Source organism: Geotrypetes seraphini, chromosome 12 (assembly GCF_902459505.1).
Source record: "Geotrypetes seraphini chromosome 12, aGeoSer1.1, whole genome shotgun sequence".
Lineage (NCBI taxonomy): Eukaryota > Metazoa > Chordata > Amphibia > Gymnophiona > Dermophiidae > Geotrypetes > Geotrypetes seraphini.
Window position 1 is genome coordinate 61266776 of NC_047095.1, and position 11321 is coordinate 61278096.

General features: G+C 42.9%; 1 protein-coding gene across 1 annotated transcript; it reads left to right on the forward strand.

Annotated features, from left to right (window-relative positions):
• The first annotated feature begins 2108 nt into the window (after positions 1–2108).
• Positions 2109–6325, forward strand: DMRTA2 (DMRT like family A2). Its single transcript, XM_033916877.1, has 2 exons — positions 2109–2800; positions 4658–6325. Exons 1-2 carry the CDS (start codon positions 2344–2346, stop codon positions 5542–5544), a joined length of 1344 nt encoding a protein of 447 aa, XP_033772768.1. The 5' UTR covers positions 2109–2343; the 3' UTR covers positions 5545–6325.
• The last annotated feature ends 4996 nt before the right edge of the window (positions 6326–11321 follow it).

Here is an 11321-nt window from a genome sequence, read left to right on the forward strand (position 1 = left end):
TTCAAAGGTACCGCCTCAATTAAAAAAAAAAAAAAAAAAAAGAACCTTAGACTGATTTATAGAAACTGGGTTACATTGTGGCCAGTTAGGTTTAGGAATTCGCCACGAGTAGCAACGCGAGCTAAAGCTATTTAGTCCCAAAGGATTTACAAATCCAAAGCTCAGTAAAGACAGGATATAGGTTTCCACTACCTGACCCAAATGAACAAGCAAATAAGATCTGTGGAATGAGAGTGTCGGGTTTCTAATGCTAATTAGACCTGGAAATAGACTGTATTGCGATAGAATTGATCCAAACCTGCTGTGATATTACTATAAGTAGCATTCTCGTAAGCAGACGTGGTGGCTATGTAGAGTCTAACCTTATTCCTTGTTACAAACCCTGTTTCGTTTTGGCCAACAAGACACGAAAAAAATAAAAAGAAAATAAAAAAAGAGGCGGAGAAATATTTTATGTTTAAAAAAAAAAGAAAGAAAACAATCGAAAAACCGAGTCACAATACACTGTTATTAGAAAAAAAAGGGGGGGGGAGACTAATCCCTATCCCAAATGCATACTGATTACAAGTGATGACGTCACCCAGGAGGTTAATGTGAGAATCGGAAAAGCTTGGACTTGCTTACAGCTACCACCAACAGGAGCGACCCTGTCCTCAAGAGCTCTCTCAGAACGGCAGATAACATTCATAAAATTTTACCCCTTCCCTTCATAAAGCGATTGAGGTATCATCTCTTTTTATGAGGATAATTAAAAAAAAAAACAAAAACAACACACCACCACCGTACTCGTCCCCTAAACCAATCTACATAAGCGCACGTCTCGGCTCCCTCGTTAAAAGCGCACCTGCGATTTCAAAGCGAGTGAAAAAGGCTTTCGATTCTACCCACAGTAAATGATTGCCAAACGAATAAATTCGACTGTCATACGTCATGATCGCATGTTTTTTTAATTTCGATGTGAAGATTTTTTTTTTTTTTTTTTTTGTGACAGACATGCATAAGAATTTAAACAAGAATGACAAAACCCCTGGCTGCGAACCACCTTGACACCCGCATCAAAACCGAGTATTAATCATCAAAACCGAGTATTAATCATCAAAACCGAGTATTAAAAAACAAACAAAAAACAAAACTGAACTAGGCAGCTATAAAGAAAAGATAGAAATCATAGACACAAAGAAATGGAAACTATCATGATTTTTCAGAAGCACACTCCCTTTAAGAACCTCCTACAGTTTTCTTAAAACACAGTTATTTGAGAAAAGAGTCGGGTGGACACTGTAGAGAGAGAGAGAGAGAGAAAACCAATCAGGGGTTTGCTTTCCTCCCCTGGCCAATAGTAGCAGCCACTTTGTTGTCAAATTTTTGTCTAATGGAAACGTAACGAGCAACAATAGAGGGAGTGAGAGAGGGACCCGTTGAAGATCTGTATCTACTGACAACTCTCTCTCTCCTCTCTCTGTTACTGTCACACATTCAAACTTTCGCTTAGGGGGGGGGTGGAAAAGCTACCTGTGGACCGCTTAGCTTGGGCTTTGCCCGGATTCTGATCCTGGAAGGTCGTTGTTTCGTTGTGTTTCGTTTTGGTTTTTTGCCCGATGGTTTTATTTTCGTTTTGCTTTTGAAATAATAGTAGAAACCCCATGAAAGAAGAAGGTAACGAGTTTTAGGGGACTTGAGAGTGTGAGCTGACCTTTGAAGGTAGGGAGTCGCTGGGTGTCCCTTTCGGGGCCGAGGGTCCGCTGTCGGCTACTGCCAGGGATCGTGTAAGGTTCAAGTCGTTTGATGTTGCTAATTTTTGTTTCGTTTTAACGATTTGGAATCGGTACTGAAGGACAAATACATAATAATCTGTTTAAAAGAAAGTGCTAGTTAGTTCCTGAAAGGGAACAGTAAAAAGTTGGCTCCTGTCAGGTTTGATGTTCCTGTTTCGGTCCTGGGTAACCTCTCTCTGTAAGAATTGATTTGCAGTTTTCCTCCTTGTTGGAGTAGAACAGTTTAAATTTGTGGATTTTTTGTGTGTGTGTTTTAACAGTGATATAAAATGCAATTTAAATAGAAAAGGGAATCTCGAGGGATCGGTGGGAGAGAGAGGAAGGAAGGAGCTGCGTTTTTAATCTGTAATTTGGCTACCCAGAGCTCAGTCTCAAGTGCAAAAGAATAGTGATGGAATTTGGTTTACCTGGGCCGTGCTGTCTGTGGAGTTGACATAATTTGGGCTGAAAAGTCAAGACCCTGCTATTGCGGGGCAGAGAAGGCTATACTCGGGGACGGCTGGCACTAATTACGGAGCACAAAAATAGCATTTGGATAGTTCCTTATTATTTAAGGGGGGGAGACCAAATGATGGAGCTGAGATCAGAAATGCCAGGCGCCCCTTCGGGTCCTCAGGTGGCTCACAGCGCGGCGGCCGTAGCTGCTGCGCTGCCGGTCACAGTGGCCGGCAGTCTCCTGCGCGGGCCCCCGCTGCTGCTGCGCGCTGCCGAGAAGTACCCGCGGACTCCCAAGTGCGCGCGCTGCCGGAACCACGGGGTGGTGTCGGCGCTGAAGGGCCACAAACGCTACTGCCGCTGGAAGGACTGCATGTGCGCTAAGTGCACCCTGATCGCCGAGCGCCAGCGCGTTATGGCCGCGCAGGTGGCGCTGCGCCGACAGCAGGCGCAGGAAGAGAACGAAGCCCGGGAGCTGCAGCTCCTCTACGGTACCGCGGAAGGCCTGGCCTTGGCCGCTGCGAACGGCATCATCCCTCCTCGGCCGGCTTATGAGGTCTTTGGATCAGTCTGCAGCGAAGGCAATGCAGGTAAGAATAGGCAAGGGCCCACTGCATAATGAACCCCCCCCCCCCCCCCCGAAAACCCAAGTGCAATGCATTGGATCAGTTTGGTTTGGTTTTGTAGGAAGCAGATATTTTTTTAAAAAATTGTGATTTAAATTTAAGCTGTTCTCTTAGTACAATACAGTACCTTTGTACAAAATTAGAATATACAACTCTCTGGCGCTAATTTTAAAAATTAATTAATTTTAGAAGAGTTTCAACTATATTCAGACTGTTATTGCTTTAGAAAAAACCAAAACAAAACCACAGCCGGGGAACACCTTCATGTTTGCCCTCTTGGATTATTATTACGAACTATTATTATAATTATTATCATTACTTCTATTTAGCTGAACCCCCGAGTTCAGGAATTGATTTTTTTTTTTTTTCCAGTGGCTCTGAACTCCCTAATGCAATTAGTTAAAGCAAACAAAGTCTTGCCTGCTGATCTACCTTAACAGGGTTTTGCTCCTTCCTAAGGCAGAAGAGGACCCGGGGTTACATTTTCAGTCAATAGTAGTTGCTTACATTGTTAAGGAAAGAAAATTCAGGCCCTGAGGAGAACAATCAAAGATCTCTAAGAGCTGAGCTCAGAGGTCCTGGGCCTGGCAATTTTCTTGAAATTACGATAGCATTCCACCCTTTCATTTAAAATTGTTGTTTGACGAAGTCTACCTGTTATGAAGTTGTCACTGAATTGATCTTGATTTGTTAGTTTGAAAGATTGCTCAGATGTCCCTCCTATCGTTGTGAAAAGTATTTTTTTCAATCGAACCTATTGGACACATCACTTGAATTTTCATGTTCACTCAGCCAAAGTTTTCGTTTGGTCCAACTTTCCTATTTTCTTAAATGGCTTTTTCTGGAAATTTAAGTTTCTCATTAAACTTATTCCCATCGTTCATTTTTTTCCCCTTAATTATAACGGATAAAAATGTTCTAGTTGGGTCACGATAGGCTTACCCTTCTCTTCTCGGTTGTACTGTTCAGGAAGTTCCAGCCCCAATAATTTGGCCTTGACCTCTTATAAATCGACCCGACAAAGGCCTCAGGCTCTGTGATAAGAATCTCAACAACCTGTAGATTTCTCGCCTCCATTAAAAAAAAAAAAAAAAAAATTTTCGATATCTAAGGTCTGATGAATGTCGTTTACATCTTAAGAGCTTTTCTATGTTCCAGAAGATTCTTATTAGCTTATACAAGGGGCCGCTGAAAAGTTCTCAGGCCAAGAATGATACCGAGCCGCGAAACTTACACGTTTGTTCCACACTTTTCTTGACACGTTTCGTTTTGTGTCGCATCATTGAAACGAAACGTGTCAAGAAAAGTGTGGAATAAACGTGTAATTTTCGTGGCTCCGTATCATTCACTTCTCGGCTGTGTTGAGAACTTTTCAGCGGCCCCCTCGTATATAACTTCTTTGCCCCATGGGTCCTTTTTAATGGGCATCGCCAGTTTGTCGTAATATGTTACTGATTGATTAGGTAATTTATATGCCTTTCCTAATTTCGTTTGAAATGGCTTTATTTCTGTCAGATTTTATAGTTAAAGCTTGCATTTTATTCATTCAAGGTGTACTATGTGCTACTTTTGTGGGACAGGGGAAATGCTATTAATTCCATAATTTGGATGAAAATTTAAAGGCCAGTATTCCATCTTCCTATGGAAATAAGCACACCTGCTAAAACCTTGTTGATAATTTACCGAAGTAGAACGAGAAAGCAAGCACACCAAAATCACTCTGTACTTTCTCAATTGTTCATTTTGTTTAAATCGAAGAGCATAAAAGGTACAGCTGAAGCAACATTTTTATATATATATTTTCTTTTTTGTATTTTACAGAATCCAAGCTTCAGAAATTCGATTTATTTCACAAAAACCTGATGCCGAGGTCGCTCACACCTCAACAGTCCCCGGCCGTGGGAGGGAAGCCCGTCTCCACGGACGGCGAGTCCGTCTCGGGCAGCGTCCCCGGCACCTCTTCTCCAGATGTCCGCCAGGGCTCCGGCTCCGAAAATGGGGACGGCGAATCTTTCCTCAGCTCCCCCCTCGCCAAAGCGCTGAAAGAAGGGGAGGACAGCCCGGGCTCCATCAGCTCCCTAGGCTCCGATTCCGGCTCAGAGCCCGAAAAGGACGAACAGGATCCTTCTCCGTCTGCAGGAGCGCGCCAGAGGACGCCTATCGACATTTTGACCAGGGTGTTCCCCACTCATAAAAAGAGCGTCCTGGAACTCGTCCTTCAGGGCTGCGGTGGAGACGTGGTCCAGGCTATTGAACAAATACTGAATAACAGGGGGCAGGAAAAGGGCACCGATGAGGCCTGGTCCAGAGAGGGAGCTCTTCAGAGCCTTCAGCCTTCCCCTTCGTCTACTCATAGATCTTTGATAGCTGGAGCGATGACCCCTGCCATTGGCACCCTGGGCAACCGATCAGCATTTTCACCCCTGCAACCTAATGCTACCCACTTCGGAACCGATGCAAATGCCTACCCATTAGGAACCCACCTGGGACTGAACCCTCTGCGCTTTGCATACTCGGCGCATAGCAGAGGACTCGCCTTCATGGCTCCTTATTCCACAGCGAGCCTGATGCCCACTTTAGGCTTTCGCCCGCCTATGGACTACGCCTTTAGTGACCTGATGAGAGACAGATCAAATGTGCATAAAGATCAAGCATATTCTAACGGACTCTACGGCCCTATGGTTAACAACACCCCCGAGAAACCATAAGTTAATATAACCAACAATTTCAAGGACCCGGAAGTACTGAAATGCTTTCCTGTACGGAGCAGTTGCCAAATGACCTTATAATTGGGGACATTGTAGATAAAACCATTAAAAAAAAAACGCAAGTATTCCTAGGCGTGAAAGACAAATTGTTCCGCTCGTCAAAACCTGTGAAGAGAACGTCTGTTTTGGTAGCTGCCAAATTACAACGAAATCTTGATGCTAACTAAACATTAATACTGAATTTTGACGTATTCATTCCCAGTTTTCTGGTTCCTAACGAAATTAAATGAGCCTAATCTTTCTGACAGAGCTGTCAGATAATAATTGTGAAAAAGGTTAAAAAGTGCACTTTCCTTGTTAAGGTGTTCGTCATTCCCTTTCTGCTTATAACCATAAGCATGGAGATCCTTGGTGCATTGTGAGTTTTTAAAAATATTATAAATAAATATATATACAGGCCAATGTAATATTACAGACTTTTAAGTTATTAATGGACTTGTAGGTGAAACTGCGCATTAGAATGAGCCAAGCATTAGAAAGTCGCGGTGTGCTTATAAAATCTTCGCGACCTTCTTTTGAGGAGCTATTAAAATACTGTATATAAGGTTGGTTATTACGTAGCGATTTGTAATGTTGTGCCTAGAATTCCCAGCCATCTCAGATTAATGAATTCTGATGAACTTTTCCCCACTGTGATTTCCCCATTAAAAGAAGTATTGTTCTTTGGTTCATTTTGTACCTAGCAAACTTTTTGTTCTTAGTTATGTATTTCCATTTCATAGGACCGCTTAGAAATAAATGTTATTTTCCAAAATCGGTGCAGCTTGTGTTTGCGAGACATAATCCCGTGCGAAAAACATACAGCAAACGAAAACCTTTCAAATCAATGAATGAAATATAAGGTTCACTTTGACAAATTGCATTTAACACTGTGTCTATAGATTTATAGTTATGTCAAGCACTGTTAGACATTACAAAATCGACAATGGTGATACCTCCGTCAAGATCAAAATTACAATTTTGTCTTCTGATCAAATGGAGCCGAGTCAAACAAATTTCTTTCAGTAAGCGTACCCTGTGATTTCCTTAACCAGGCGTTTCTAATTCCTAATCAGATAATAACACTAATATATTATGCAAAATCTGTCCCTCCCCCATTACATTTTAACTATGGGCATTCCGATCGAAATTCTTTAATTTTTTTAGATCATGTGTTTTACAAATTTATGTAATGCAACTCTGAAAACATATAACGCGACAGTGTTCCCTGGGATTGATCAATAAGAGATACTTTACTACTAATAATAATTTGTATAGCGCTACTAGACTTTAAAATATAATAATCTAACCCCAGCTCGATTTTAAAAGGTAAATAAACTTCAGTTGCTCTCTACAATCTCCTCAGGACTCAGAGCTGAGGGGCTCCAGCTGAAACAGGATTCTCTCACTAGAACTTCCTCTGACTTTCTGAAGTTCCCACTATCTCCAAGGCTTTGTCCATAGGTATCAAATGGAGGAGAGAACTTTTGAAAAATAGGTCTCTAGTTTCATCATGCCCAACATTTTGCCGTTCTTAGCAAACCACATGAAGATAAACTGCCCCCTCCTCCCCCAAACCAACCCAGACTAAGCAAGAGTTTACGTGTTTATGCGAAATACAAACTTTGCACTGCACCTTGAAGGGTTTACATGTAAACTTGCACTAGGATGTCCGCCAAGCTGTTTCTAAGATGCTGTTTGAATAACCTTTTTCCTCCGCGCTATTCCCAGATGGATCATGAGGTGGACACCGGGAATTTGGCCGGGGAGTGGACACACTTTCCGCCGGAATGCTGAAAACCCGCAACATTGGGGGCACTTCGTCGGTCAGTGAAGGCAATGATCTGAAATGCAGCTCGAGGAGTTTGACTGCTGGGTTGGGGGGGGGGGGGATTTGGCTCAGGAAAGTCATTACCGTCCCTCGTCCCCCAAACCCCTCAAGTTCAGCGCCTGCTTGAAATAAAACTGTTAAAAGCTCCTTAAATAGGTTGGTATGGAAACCTAATCCCACCAAACTGTTCCCTGGCGCAGCTGGACGCTTTACTTTCTCACTTCAAATATAAGTGTGTAAACACTGGCTCCGAAGTGCCGGCGATCTCCCCATAATCAGTTCAGATATTGGTGTGCAGAGGAGAAAATGTGTCTGCTTAGGCGTTACAGAAGAAGCCCAGAGGGCAAAATCAAACACGACCACCGGGCGAGGGAAACGAGATGCGCCGCTTCGGTGTTTACTCTCACTCCTTAAACGCCAGTTGCGATTTTTAGAGCACGTTTACCTGTAACTTGCGCCTTTGTAAATAAGAGCGGCCGAAGCCCGAGCGCTGGGTAAACTTTTAGACGTCTCGGGTTCCTGGAGGCGCTGAAACGTAATATTACTGCAAGAAAAAAAAAAAAAAGCAAGCTTTAATAAAGGAAGGCTTTAATAGTGACCTAATTATATTGCGGGCGCCTAATTCCATTTTAATTAGAAAAGTAGTTGTCTGTTTGGTTATAGAGTGCCAGGGTTAATCTAGAATGAGGGGGGAAAAGATGGACTTTGACCATCTGAATAAACTTTTTTTTCTATGTGGCTGATTTCGCAGACGAGTTTCCGTACCTAGGAGCACAGATGAAACTGCGAGGTCCTAATCGGGACAAGCCCCTCATTTTAAGACACATGTAATGGATTTTGAAGATGTTGACTTCACTTCGGTCTCCTTTTAAAACATTAATGGGGGGGGGGAGGGAGATCCATTTAACAAATTGTGGGGTTTCCTTTGAATATGTAGAGATTGGTTCGCCCCTCCCCCCCACCCCGAGTTTAGATGGACGCATTTGGTGCTGAAATGTCGCTTTTTAATGTACGCATATCTTGCCGCTTAGGTCGTCTGAGAACTTTAAACATCCATGGGTCCACACACTGAAAAGATGCTCTTATATTTAGAAACCCCCAAATTATCATTGTTGAAGACAATTTCTGTGCTTGAAAGTTCCCACACTTCCACCCACCCCAATGTATTTATTTATTTTAGAAGGGTTTGCTTTACCTTTGAAGTGAAAATGATAGCTGTTGTGGATTTTTAAAGCTTGAAAGCATAATAATATATTAAGTTCATGGTTACATATAAATGCAGTTCCTTCTCCAGTTTGATTTTCTTTGGTGAAATTTGACATTGTAACAACCTAGAATTCACATTATGCTCGGTATGATTTAAAAACAACAACAACAAAATACCTGAATATATTGCCATTATTGGCAACATGTTTACACAGAATGATCAGCAACCGTATTTATGAGGACTGCCTACCAGGGATGACATATCTGGGTGTTAGTTAAATTCTAAACTGGTTAATCGCAGCTCTGAGTTCAACTTCAGGGACATTGTAATGGAACTCTGCTCCAGGCCGCCTGGTATAAGTTCAGTCTTCATTTCTCACAGTATCAAGACCAACTGCAGCGTCCACTTGGCCAGCATGCTGACCTTCCCTCAGTTGAGGCAGACGACTTTAGAAATGCAGTAGGCACAGGTGTTTCTTCGTTCTGCACATTAAAAAAATAAAAATCCCTCATGGATTTTGTACCATTCAGAACTATATTTATTTTTATTGGAGACTTTGCTTTGAGGACGGAAGGATGTAAACATGGGGAAAAGAATGTTCCATTCACGGAGCATGCGACTGGATACCGCGACATGATAATAGCAGAGGGGTGAACATCACCACTACCGAATATTTATTTTCATGCCATAGAAGGGGGTGGGGGTATTTTGTCTGTTTGCTGCTTATTCTACCACTGGAACTCCTGCTTTTAAGGTCTCAGCTTTGAACTGCATTGTCAAACACTCGGTGGCGTAGTCAGGGGGTGCAGACCACCCTGGGCACCGAGTTGGTGGGGGGCGCTGGCTCCTCTCCTCCGCAACCCACCGCGCTGGTGCCATCCCTTCTCCCCCGCCCCGTGCCTCTGTATTATGTTCGCCAGCCTGAGCAACCTCTGCCTGTTGGTCGTGTCAGCCTGGTTTCCCTCGGAATCACTTCCGGGTCATGGAGCCAGGAAGTGATGTTGGTGGGAAATCCAGCACTGGCATGAGGAGTATGCTTGGATTCTTTTTGTTTTGTTTATTTCTTTTTCTTTCTACATATTATATTTAAGTTAATAATCGGATAGACAAGAATATGGTATAAAAACTGACCACAGCTTTGTTTATTGATGAGGAAAATATTCTAACCGGAGCAATATTAATTTTATAAATTTAACCAAGAAATAGAGCTACTGCCATAAACAGCAATCAGACCCATTTACTGTACACTAGAGAATGACACAGGGACAAATTTGTCCCCATCCCCACAGGAACTCATTTTCCCTGTCCCGTCCCCGTGAGTTTTGTTGCTGTCCCTGTCCCTGTCCCATTCTTGTAAGCTCTGCCTTAACCGCATAAGCTTCAAACACTTATGATTTTAAAGCATTTGAGGCTTGTGCAGGTGGGGACGGAGCTTAGACATTGGTGGAATGAGGCATTATGACATCACAGTCTGAGCTCTAGAATGTTGCTACTTAGGATTTTAAAGCGTCTGAGGCTTGTGCAGATGAGGACGGAGCTTAGGCATTGGTGGAATGAGGCATTATGACATCACAATCTGAGCTCTAGAATGTTGTTACTTAGGATTTGAAAGTGTTTGAGGCTTGTACGGATGAGGACAGAGCTTAGGCATTTGTGGAATGAGGCATTATGACATCACAGTCTGAGCTCTAGAATGTTGTTACTTAGGATTTGAAAGTGTTTGAGGCTTATGTAGATGAGGAGGACAGAGCTTAGACATTGGTGGAATGAGGAATTATGACATCACAATCTGAGCTCTAGAATGTTGCTACTTAGGATTTGAAAGTGTTTGAGGCTTGTGCAGATGAGGACAGAGCTTGCAGGAATGGGGCAGAGACAGGAAAAGAACTTGTGGGGATGGGATGGGAAAATGAGTTCTCGCGAGGACCGTGAAAAATTTGTCCATGTGTCATTCTCTAGTGTACACAACACAACATAGGTAGTCCAAATGCACAGCCATAAACAGGAAGAGCAAGACGAGATCTAGACCTCCAGGTCTGACTGTATGAATTTAAGGCCTAACTTTCACTGCCGGGTGATGATTGAGGCCTGTTCAAAGGATCTCCTTTGAACACACCCTTGTTTGGGTCCCTGTTCCCCCTCCAAGCTGTGACAATATGACTGCCAACAAACAAGGAAAGTCATGAGGAACATGAACAACAAGAGTGGGTAGGTGGAAAACCAAACGCCTCCGATGAGCAGGAAGGAAAGTTCCTGAACCTTGGAGGCCCAAGCTTAAAACCTCTCCATCTTTGCCCCTTCTAGTAGTAATAGGGAGTAAGCTCTTACTGGAGGAATCCTCCCACAATTACCTATTCACCAATCGCCAACCAACAGGATGGCCCAAGCAAGACCCCAGCCAGGAGTACGCCATTACCCAAGAGCTGCATATGGGGTGAAGCTCCCCCCCCCTCCCTCCGTTAAAGACAGGCTCTGGATGAGTCTGTTGCCCTTAAGATCTTCTGTGGCTTTAGACTATTCTGTGGCTTTACATATTAAAGGGATACAAAGCATCCTTTATAGGATAAAAATGTAAAAAAGTTCTCAATTAAAATATTGTGTTTAAATGTAATATATAGTTAATGGAAACATACCCTGTGAATCCTAGAAAAATGTTTGTGATGACTCCTGTAACCATTATCCAAGAAAATGTTTGGACAA